This window comes from Scyliorhinus canicula, chromosome 15, assembly GCF_902713615.1.
Source record: "Scyliorhinus canicula chromosome 15, sScyCan1.1, whole genome shotgun sequence".
NCBI classification, from domain to species: Eukaryota; Metazoa; Chordata; class Chondrichthyes; order Carcharhiniformes; family Scyliorhinidae; genus Scyliorhinus; species Scyliorhinus canicula.
Window position 1 is genome coordinate 31,898,520 of NC_052160.1, and position 12,140 is coordinate 31,910,659.

The 12,140-nt window shown below is 45.2% G+C and overlaps 1 protein-coding gene across 1 annotated transcript in view; it reads right to left on the reverse strand.

The window, feature by feature from the left end:
* Window positions 1-12,140, reverse strand: part of pdia2 (protein disulfide isomerase family A, member 2) — a 42,131-nt gene that overhangs the window by 9,023 nt on the left and 20,968 nt on the right. The window contains exons 5-8 of the mRNA XM_038820787.1: window positions 10,260-10,376; window positions 3,540-3,665; window positions 1,497-1,691; window positions 763-883 (exon numbers count right to left, since the gene is read on the reverse strand). Coding sequence (XP_038676715.1) covers window positions 763-883; window positions 1,497-1,691; window positions 3,540-3,665; window positions 10,260-10,376 — 559 coding nt within the window. The remainder of the gene's footprint in view (window positions 1-762; window positions 884-1,496; window positions 1,692-3,539; window positions 3,666-10,259; window positions 10,377-12,140) is intronic.

Here is a 12,140-nt window from a genome sequence, read left to right on the forward strand (position 1 = left end):
TGGTTGTCCTTCCAAGTTGTTACGCTGATGAGCTGCTGTCCCTTTGCCATTCTAGTTGGGAGAGGCTGCGAGTTTCAGAGAAGCTTTCGCAAGTCACTGCTGTACACCCAGCTGATGGTAGGGGGAGTGGATGTTTAAAATTGCAGGTCATTCCAAATGAATCTTTTCGTACAACTGCGTGCTGACTTTTTCTAAAATACATGATGGAAAAAGTTTGGAGAAGTTTCTTGACTCGAGCAGCAAATGAAATTCCAGCTGCAGTTTAGCCTTTGAGGAAAGGTTCAGGATGCACAGCAGTGCTGAAAATAGGGATGCCTGTGTGAGGCAATATTTAATAAGGTTTCATTCCCTGGTTTTAGCACTGTGTGTTTACACTAGCTTCGGTCCTCATATTTACATGTAAGTAACAATCAAAATACCAAATTAGAAAAGAATAGAACTTTTAAAAACTTATTTTTTTTTATAATATGTGGCCATCCCTTATTGCCCTTGAGAAGGTGGCGGTGCAGGGATGGTTGAAGGAGCCTTAGGGAGTTGTTGCAGTGCATTTTCGAGATGATGCACGTTGCTGCCACTGTACGTTGGTGGTGGAGGAAGTGAGTGTTTACGATGGTACACTAATCAAAGCACATATTCTTCTTGTGGAGTGGCAAGTGGTTCATACCGTGAATGAAATTGGGTAAATGTAAGATACCTTATTTTTAAAAAACTTTTTTGATTAGATTTTATAATCCAAAATACATCTTCAAATCCAATACTCACAGAACTCAACTAACACATTTTTCGTCTCATCAAAAGCAACTTCTTCAAAATTCCTTCCGACCAGAACCTTAACTGGATTCTTCTGCCAGTCCTCAGGAATGTCTTCACTTTTTAGGTAAGGCTAAAATGATTAAAGAAACCTTTAGTATAACAGATAAAGGGGGAATATAGTTTAAACAACTGAGTTGAACCTATATTAGTGAATTGCTGACTAATTCAGATACTGGAGCTGGATCTAATTTCATCAACTGAGCGCAAAGGTTACAGTTTAATAGTTTACTGCTGAAATTTGATTGTTTGTGATTAATAATTATGATCTAAATTTCCTTTGGTTCTGCTTCTTTAACAACTTTTGCTCATTGCAATCTGGAAGTTGGCTCTTGATAAATTATATTTACTGCTTATTTTAATAATTACCATGTGTGAAATGGTCTAAGTATCTTTGATAGCCTGGTTACAATTACTTGTACTGTTTTGCTGAGAGGGCTCCAGGACAGGATGTTCAAACTGAGCAATGTAAGACTTTCCTGTATTTACAATGTTTAGCAATTTGGTGAAACCTGAAATTTTTGTTATAAATTTCAGCTTCGTGTTCCATAACTCACCCAAATGTGAACAAATACTTCAAATTGTGATAAGCAGAGGTAGGAATGATATGGAAATGAACGTTTTACAATACTTTGGAGAAAAAAAAAGAGTCCTCTTTCAGTTTCCATCAAAAGTGAAATATTTACCTCATGTTTTCCATCAAGACTATTCTGACAGAAGTTTTTCACATTCTCCGTGGTTATGACATCAAATGGAAACTTGTATTTCTTAACACTGGGGATGTTAATTAAACGGATTGCTGGCGCATCCTTCTTCGTAATAGAGAAATAGCCCAGTACGTGTTCAATGTCACCATTCATTTCGATGAATACGAAAAGAATCTGAGAAAATTGGAAATACTTAGGGTTGAGATCAATTGTTAAGGGCTGGATGGCAGCAGAAATTTTCTTCTGCAACATGGCATAAGGGTAAGATGGACATTCTGATTTTCACTGCTACTAAATTCATTGGGTGGGATTTTCCAGCCCCCGTGGCGTGTTTTGCGGCAGTGGAGGCAGCTCACCATTGGCTGCTGGTGGGGTTTTCCGGTCCTGCCGATGTCTTCGCAGATTTGCTCGGCTCATCTGTTCCGTCACCAGGGAACCCAACGTGGGGGGGTGGCCTTGAGCGGTACCGGGAGATCCCACCAGTGGGAAGGTCCAGAAAACCCTGCACTATCCCTTTCTTTGTTCAGGAAAATAAAAATAAAATTGATTGCCTAAATAAAATAAACCTTTGTTCAAGTCTTTGTGACTGAGATTCTGAGTGTCAGAAACTCTGGGCCCGATTTAATGGGAGAAAAAAAAAAGAGTCCCATTTTGGATGCATTTAGCAGGGTGTTTCTTGGCTCCTGCGGTGGCAAGAATGACCCCGCTATCAAACACACTCTTTTTTTACCTCAGCAAGGGCCACCCCGCCGAGCTTGCAATTACCTTCATTTTTAATGGCAGCATGATGTCTGGACACCACACTGCGGCCTCTGGATCCTTCTAATGCCCCAAGTACCTGTAAGCGGGTCCCCAAGCCCCCACCCCCCCCCCCCCCCCCTCCCCCAACCTCATAAGGGCAGGGCACCCACATGATTTAGTGGCAGTGCTAGCCACAGGCACCAATCGCAAAAACGCCACTATGTATCGCAAAAGGGCAAAAATGAAATCTGCGCCAGAATCCCGAGCGTGATCTTCGCTGCCCCCGCCGATGACACAATCAGGTTCACGCCCATGAAAGGCGCACACCTGATTAGCATATTTTACAATGAATTTAAATATGATTGGCGGGCTTAACCCCACCGCTTCCACCATATGTTCCCACCCATTTGTCAGGATGACACGCCGACACAAATCACGAAAATCAAAAACTAAATGCAATCGTGATGGCCACATCAGAGGTGTACAGTGAGGTATAGCCCCTGGGTGGTACAGGACAGGGCTGGCTGTGCCAACCTGAGTGCCAGGGTGGCACTGCCAAAGCCAGGCCCACTGGGAACTCCTTTGCAGGGGGGAGGGTTCACCAGTGATACCGGGCGGGGGGGGGGGGGGGGGGGGGGGGGGACCCTTTAAAAATGGTGCCCTGATCTCAGAACCCTGCCGTGTTTAGGCCCCGGCCCTCCAGCTGGCTGGTGATGATCGGCAGCACTTTGAAATTGCACTGAGTGCAGTTAAATCAGGTGAGAATATGTGTATGTGAAGCTGGCAAGTTTCACACTCCACCTGATCCAATTGCATCCCCGATGTCCCGAAGCACGATGCAGATCACCACCCCTCCATACCCTGTCGCATTCCCATTTTTCTCACATGAGTCCTATGTTTTTGCAGTACCAATCTATCTAGATGTCCACTGCATGTGTTGATCACTATGCGAATAACATTCTCAAATTACCAACACAAAACTTTATTACCTTGGCATTGCTCGAGTTATAATTCATGTTTCGCAACTCAGGAAACCAGTCAAATGTTCCAACAGAACCAACTTTTCAAAATTATATTAAAAACACAGAACCAACTTTTCAGAGACAAAAACGTATTTTTGGAACTGATTGACTTTCTTTCTCAAAACCAGCAAAGACTATAGGAAACGGCATGTTTTAGAATGAAGATGGGAGTTTGGAAGAAACAAAGCCCTTTTCTTACCTGTAAACATTTTAAAATGGTTTATTGGATAATAGTTGTGCGCGTTACCAGGTTATATACCTTGCCTCTGAAGGAAGCTGCAGCATCTTGAAACTTCTTCAGTATTTGATTGTGCTCCTCAATTGTTTTGTTGATGAACAACAGGATGTGGTTGTCAATTTTAGCATCAAATATTTTAGCATTATTCTGTAAAATTAAACATCATGGGTAGCTTGGCAAAACTTTCTAAATGTACAAAAGCATTCACAGCTTCCTTGTAGTGAAAAGGCAATTAAAAAGCAAGTACATAGAACATAGAACGGTACAGCACAGAACAGGCCCTTCGGCCCTCGATGTTGTGCCGAGCAATGATCACCCTACTCAAACCCACGTATCCACCCTATACCCGTAACCCAACAACCCCCCCCTTAACCTTACTTTTTTAGGACACTACGGGCAATTTATCATGGCCAATCCGCCTAACCCGCACATCTTTGGACTGTGGGAGAAAACCGGAGCACCCGGAGGAAACCCACGCACACACGGGGAGGACGTGCAGACTCCGCACAGACAGTGACCCAGCCGGGAATCGAACCTGGGACCCTGGAGCTGTGAAGCATTTATGCTAACCACCATGCTACCGTGCTGCCCAAAAGTCCATCAATGCTCATTCTATCCATTTGATGATGCTGATTAAAGTGCCAATCTCTCCAATTTATGGTAATACTCATACACATTGAAACATCAAATGCTGTTCCTCGAGCATGCGAACACTGCAACAGGCCAAGGACAGAGAGGTCAGAGTCACAGCAAGGTGGAGGATTAAAATGGCTGCCCACCAGAGACTCAGTGTCAGGCCTGGTGACTAATGAAGGTGTCCCAAAATGCAGCCGTCCAAACTGTCACTGTTGTCGCAAAATGCAGCAGACCTCATTGTGAGCAGTGAGTTGTGTACACTAAATTGAGAGTACACATAAATCGCTGCTGCACGTGGAAAGCGTGTTTGAGGCCATGGGGATTGTATGGAGCATGGAGCCCATGGGGATTGTAAAAGTTCCATTACTGCTCATTTTGGCATAGCGCCACCAGCTCTTTTGTCGTTTAATCGCTCCTGCCTTCCGCCCCATCTGAAAACCTCTTTTGTTCTTTTCCCACCCTCCCCCTTTTCACTGTCATTTGTTTTTGCAAAAATGCAATTGAAAATTTCAAGGGTTTTGTTCCCGAAATTTTGTGAGGAAATCAGTTTTAACCGATAATCACTTCAAATGAAATCAGTGAAATCTATCATATTTCTAGCTTTTCCCAGCTCTGATGAGAAGTAATCGACATGAAGATTTAATTCTGTTTCTCTCTCCCCAGATGCTGTCTGACAATGGGTTTGCTGTCCGTCAGACCACTGGCAAAGGTTTGATTTCCTGCCTCAATGTACCTATTGGTGTGTCTCAAAAAGTATATATAGTTACCTCTCTTCAAATATACACCACCCTCTATTGGGTAGGCAAGAGCATGTACACATTCTGCATAAAGAAGTTGTAAGTTAACTACACAGTCCCGTTTCTTACCTGCGCTTGAATCTATGGCTCCTAGTCTTACATTTTCAGGGACCCATTGTAACTTTTTTTTGTGGGTACCACTGGCTGGGTTAGCATTGCTCCTTCATAATTGCCCTGGAATTGAGAACCACATCGCTGTGGGTCTGAGTCACACGGAAGGTCAAACCAGGTAAGGATGGGTTTTCACAACAATGGTCAATTCCAGAATTTTAGTAAATTCAAATTTCACCACCCTATCATGACGGAATTTGAACCTGGTGCCCCTGAGCATTATGCTGGATCTTGAAGTCCAGTGAAAATACCATTGCATCATTACCTCTGCCAGGAACATTAGCCCCTCAATAAGGTCATCTCTAAATCAGAATTATTCTCAATATTTTTCCCATTTTCTATCTTTGCTTACAGTTCAAATCCCCAATCTCATTCAGCAACTTGGCTGACTTCATTTGGGCGATATTAAAAGTTGTTCTTTCAGTGATTTCTACCAATATGCTTGCGGATTTAATTTGAAATGGTTCTCAGCTAAAACTGATTTGCTCACAAGTTTTAGGGAACAAAACCCTTGAAACTTTCAATGCATGAAGGTCCGAGACATGCCTGCTACCAAATCAATGATTCAGCGTACGTATTCATGTGCATAATTGAACCTGATTTTTGACAGGAAAGGAATTGAAGGCTGCATAATTTAGTGTTTTTTTCAGCAGAGTTGGATTGGTGCTCCTCTGAGAGTGAAGACTATATAGTCTTTAATCAACTGTTGACTCAGTTCACACTCTAGTTAAACAAGTTATTAAAAACAAGGTCAAAACACTTCCCTTCCACGAAAATTAGTTTCATCATCATAGTGTCATTTTAGGCAATAAACATAGGCCTTTCATTTTAATTTTAATTTCAAATTAAAATTATTTGGAGTTTGAGTGAGAGTCTGGGCTGTATTGCCTGAAGGTTTCTCTCATTCTGCTACAGTAACCTCAGCGGGAACTCTGTCAGTATAATCAATGCTCACACCAAACCCCTGCTAAAGCTGGTATAGGAGAATCCCTGAGAAAATGTGCCCCACACGTGACAGTGAGCCCCTTAAATATGGTGTAAACAGTTGTGGGTTTCCATTTTGTTACTTTTAAAACCCCTTATTTTCTTTCCTGAGCATCAGGAATCCACAAAATAAAAACTTATTTTTACTGATTTTCATTGACTGTAGCTGGGTTTTTGGAATCCAACTTCTCCACAAATCTAGATAAAACTTGGATTACCAGACTACAGACAAAAACCCAACATTATTTTTCCTAATACTCCATGCAGGATCAGGATAACTCTACTATGATCCAGGGCGTACAACTGTACACAATGGACCTGAAATTCCTCAGAGTGGCAATCGACGTCGGAGTGCCACTCCGTGCCCAGGTTCCTACCGGATTTTTTTCCCATCCTGTCACGCCCGGGCATAAAAGTGGATAAATCCCCAGGCCCAGATGAGATGTATCTTCGGCTGCTGTGTGAGGCAAGAGAGGAAATTGCAGGGGCTCTGACAAATCTTTAATGGCCAGAGGTGCCAGAGGACTGGAAGACAGCTAATGTGCCATTATTGAAGAAGGGGAGTAGGGGGAACCAGCAGATAACTACAGGACAGCGGTAGGGAAATCATTGTAAAACATTCTGAGGGACAGAATTCATCTCCACTTGGAGAGGTAAAGACTAATCAAGGATAGTCAGCATGGCTTTGTCAAGGGGAGATCACGTCTAACAAATTTAATTGAATATTTCGAGTTGGTGACCCGGTGTATAGATGACGACCATGCAGTTGATGTTGTCTCCATGGACTTCTGAAAGACTTTGGACAATGTCCTGCATGGGAGCCTGATCAGGAAGGAAAAAACCCATGGGATCCAGGGAAATTTGGCAAATTAGATCCCAGTTTGGCTTAGTGGTAGGAGTAAGATGGTATTGGTCGAAGGTTATTTTTGAGACCAGAAGCCTGTGTCCAGTGGTGTACTGCAGGGATTGGCGCTGGGCCCTTTGCTGTTTGTTCTGTACATAAATGATCTGGATGTGAATGTAAGAGGTAGGACCAGCAAGTTTGCAAATTACACAAAAATTGGTGGTGTGGTAAATAGCAAGGAGGAAAGCCTTCAATTTCAGGAAGATATAGACGGGCTGGGTGGACGGGCAGAAAAGTGGCAATTGGAATTCAAACCTGAAAAGTGTGAGATGATGCATTTTGGGAGGACTAACCAGGCAAGGGAACACCCAATCAACGATAGGATGCTAGGAAGTACAGAGGACCAGAGTAATCTTGGTATGCATGCCCACAGATCCCTGAAGGCAGCAGGACAGGTAGATAAGAGGTTAAAAAGGCATATCGGACACGTGCCTTTTTTCACCAAGGCATAGAATATAAGAGCAGGGAGGTTATGAAGAAGTTGTATGAAATGCTTGTTGCAGATAGAGAATTGTTTGCAGTTCTGGTCATCACTATAGGAAGGATGCAATTGCACTAGGGAGGGTGCAGAGGTGATTCACCAGGATGTTGTCTGCGCTGATGCATTTCAGCGATGATGGGAGGCTGGGGTTGTTCTCGTTAGAGCAGAAAAGGCTGAGGGGGGGGGGGGGGCCTGATTGAGGTGTACAAAATTATGAAGGACAAAGATAGGGTTGATAGGATGAAAATTTTTCTCAGTTGAGAGGTCAATAACCAGAGGGTATTGATTTAAGGCAAAGGGCAGGAGATTTAGATATAATTTAAGGGAGGTGGGAATCTGGAACTCACTGCCTGAGAGGATGGTAGAGGCGAGATCCCTCACAACATTGAAGAAGCATTTAGATGAACACTTGAAATGTGATAGTATACATAGCTACAGACCAAGTGCTAGAAAATGGGATTAGATTAAATAGGTACATGGGCTTTTTAGGCTGGGCTGAAGGGCCTCTTTCTGTGCTGTAAAACTCTCAGGCTGGGTGAAATCTAGGCAGTGCAGCACACCCTGGACCCTGGAAACAAAGTGAAGCTGAGTTGAAGGGAAGGAGGCCACGACACTAGCGGCCATAAACCAGATCAGTTTAAAGATCCATTAAAGTTTAATGTTTCTTGACAGGCCAGGGATAAGAAAGGTATCAAAGGTGAGTAAATGGAATCTGAGGAGCATGTGAGTTGGTGGGGGACAATCAGAAGTTTTGGGAGGGGGGGAATTGGAGGTCACGAGGGGAAGCAGAGGGAGCAGTGGGGGAATCAGAAGTGGGGATAATTGAGCTGGGGGAGGGGTGAGAGCTAGGCCGTGGATGGGAAGCTTGGGGGATTCAAGGTCGGGGGGGGGGGGTGGATGGGGTTTTTCGATGGGAGGGTTATTGGGCCTCTCGCCGGGCCATGTCGTGCTCTGGAGTTAGTGGCGGTTGGGGGTTGGGCATCAGGGAGTGGTGGTTGGACTCGGGTCTGACCTTTGAGGGTGGAGGGGTGTTGGGCCTTAGGCCGGGTGGAGTTGGACCTGGGTAGGGCGATAGACCAACCTGGTGGGGGGGGGGGGGGAGAGTTCCCGTTAGAGCAAGGGGAATCCCAAGTGGACTGGGTAGTTAGGGGGTTGGGGGAGACCTCTGGAGGGGTCGGGACTTGGGGGGGTTCCAGTAGTGGCGCGGGGGGGGGGGGGTTAGTCAGGAGGGTGGGGGGGTGTCATCTGGCCTGTGCAACAGTTATTCAGAAGTGGCTTTAGACCTTCCAACTTTTTCTGGGTAACTACTGATGTAACCCAGTTGAAACCATCCAACGTTTGCAATTTTAATCGCATTTTCGGATGGTTCCCAGTGCAGGGCACATCTGGGCAATTGCCCAGCAAACCTTACCTGTGAGTTTCTGAAAGGAATTCCCCAATGCATTTTTCAGGTTACCCCACCCCATATGATGCTGGAAAGCTCAGAAATTACAGCCCATGATTCAAGAAGCCAACATTTTGTACAAATTAATGATTACCTCCGGGGATTTGTGTTTTATTTCTCAAACTATAATTCCCAGGATCTTTTTGATGTTCCTTTACAGCAGTTGCACAATGTGTCATTGCACATTGCACACTGTCTGTTGCCCTTCCCCAGAGTCGGCACATTCTCCCACTTTTTGACTAAATATCCTGCCCTACCAAATTTCTCGGCACATTTATAAGAATCTTTCGAATTTGGTACCATTGGCAAATTTGATAGTCAGTCAGGCACATTGGGTAGAATCTTCCGATACTTTTGGTTCGACAGAGATCAGGGGCAGTATTCTCCCCTACCCGGCGGGGCGGGGGGTCCCGGCGTACCGCCACCCACTCCGGCGTCGGGCCTCCCCAAAGGTGTGGAATTCTCCGCACCTTTGGGGGCCAAGCCCTGACATTGAGGGGCTAGGCCCGAGCCGGAGCGGTTGGCACCACGCCGACTGGCGCCAAAACCGGCACAACGGCCTTTGACGCCCACCGCCCGGCGCCGGGGCTGGCCTAAAGGCCTTCGCCGGTTCACGCATGCGCCGGTGCGTCAGCTGCCGCTGACGTCACCACCGGTGCATGCGCGCTGGGTGATTCTCTTCCGCCTCCGCCATGGTGGAGGCCGTGGCGGCGGCGGAAGAAAAAGAGTGCTCACTCGGCACTGGCCCACCCGCCGATCGGTGGGCCCTGATCGCGGGCCTGGCCACCGTGGGGGCACCCCCCGGGGTCCGATCGCCCCGCGCCCCCCCAGGACCCCAGGGGTCCGCTCGCACTGCCAATCCCGCCGCCACCAAAAGTGGTTCAAACCACGGCGGCGGGAGAGGCCTCCCAGCGGGGGGTCGGAGAATTTTGCCCCAGGGAACCATTGTTAAAGGTTGGCACTGCCTGGGCATTTCCCTCTCCCCCACCCAGGGGCTATACTTACCATTGCACCCCTGGCAGACTCTCCTTGACGAATTCCCGTTTTGCAATACCTGTCATAATGTCACGTCGGCGAGGAGAGAATTCCTTACTTGGTGGGGAGACATATGGTGGGGAAGCCCTTTAAATATATTTGAATTTAGATAAATTTAAGTGAGGTTCCGGCCCTTTGCGCTCACAGCTAACGCGAGGATAGATTAATCCCATTCTAACTAACGGGTTCTGGTGAAAAGTTGGACATTTCCCTTGGCACAGATGCTGCTCAATCTGCCGGATATTTCCAGTATTTCTTGGTGTTTCAGATTTCCAAAAACTATTTTGCTTCAACTGCATTCGAGTACATTCCTTTAAGAACCAAAATACTTGAATTTTACGAAACATACCTCTTGGGTAAATTCAGTTACAAGGTGCATTTCATTAATCCTGATAAATTTACTGAGCTCTTCCTTCGTCAAACCAGTTTCTGCCTCAATTTCAAAATCTGCTCGACGATCGTCAAACTAAGGAACAAGAAGATGTTAAAGTTACATTCAGCCAAATAATTCACCATTGATCGAATACAAGTGCCTGCGCTCATACACAATGAATAGTTGTGAAATTTACTTTTCTGGAATTGATTTTTCTACATAATTTAGATTATTCCGTTTATCTGAATATCAGCAAATATTGTGAACAAGGGCTTAGGGTCCGGTAATCAGCGCAGTTACAGAGATAGGAACATAGGAATAGGAGTAGGCCAGTTCACTGCTTGAGTCTATTCTGCCATTCTATGGCTGATCTGTGATCGAACTCTTTACACATACATTTCCCCTTATCCCTGGATACCTTATGTTAAGAAAAATCTATCAATCGCAATTTGAAAGACCCCCAGTGTCTCTTCATACCTCCACTGTTCCTAGCTTTACATAATTTAGAAAGTATTCTGGTCTAATCATATTAGGTCCAAAATGCATCCACAAAATGGTCCAACAGCTCGAAGGTAAACACAGAGTGGAGACAAAGTTGAGGGTGGCAGTCCGGATGAAAATTCCCGATCACGCATCCCGTTATAACTGGCAACATCAGTGCAACAAATAACAAACCTCAGATCCCGGCATCAGGCGCCATTTAAGCATATGCTGTTGGAGATGCAGCAAATTGTGGATATTATGCAGACAGTGACCTGGGGCCGGGATCAAACCTGGGACCTCGGCGCCGTGAGGCAACATTGCTAACCACTGCGCCACCATACCGCCTAGGTCCAATTAAATATAACTATGCTTTAGCTTCTGGATATTTGAATCAACTGGACATATATTGGCTGCAATTCGATTTCCTGTAGTTTTGTCAATTGAAGGTCAGGGCAGAGCTAATTTCGATCAATCAGAATGCATGAGTGAGTCTGTACAACAACAACTCAAATTTCGATAGCACCAAGATTTCACAAGGCATTCCACAGAGCATTGATGAAACAGTCAGATGAGACGTATTAGAACAGATAACCACAAGCTTGAACAAAAAGGGTAAGATTTCAGAACCGCCTTGAAGAAAAAGGGAGAGGTAGGTCATGAGGCAGTGAGTTTTATGGAGGACATTTTAGAATGATAAAGCAATGAAAATCAGGGAGGTGGAAATTCTTGAATTTGAAAAAACGCAAAAATCTCGGAGGGCTATTGGACGTTACATTGATCATAGAATTAATAGCGCAGAAGGAGGCCATTCAGCCCATCGTGTCTGCACCGGCTCTTGGAAAAAACACCCCACTTAAGCGCACACCTCCACCCTATCCCCGTAAACCAGTAACCCCACCTAACCTGCGGGTAATTTAGCGTGGCCAATTCACCTAACCAGCACATCTTTGGACTGTGGGAGGAAACCCACGCAGACACGGGGAGAACGTGCAGACTCCGCACAGACAGTGACCCAAGCCGGGAATCGAATCTGGGACCGTGGAGCTGTGAAGCAACTGTGCTAACCACTGTGCTACCGTGCTGCCCTGATAGGGAGGTAGAAGGCTAAGGATTGATTTGAAACAAGGATTAGAATTTTAAAATTGGTAAAGGGATGGGGATCCGCAGTGTGGGGTTTCTGAAACTCTATAAGATGGCTGAAATGCACAGCTGCAGCTGTGACTTGTGTGTAACAGAATAGTTTTCCTCAAATCAGAAATGCGCAGCTTGCATAGGAAATGTTTTGTACAGCTAATCAATCTTCAGGATATTGGACAAAATAACTTGGAGGATGTGTTCTTTTTCTTAATTGTCTTTGTCTTGTAGTTAACTTTT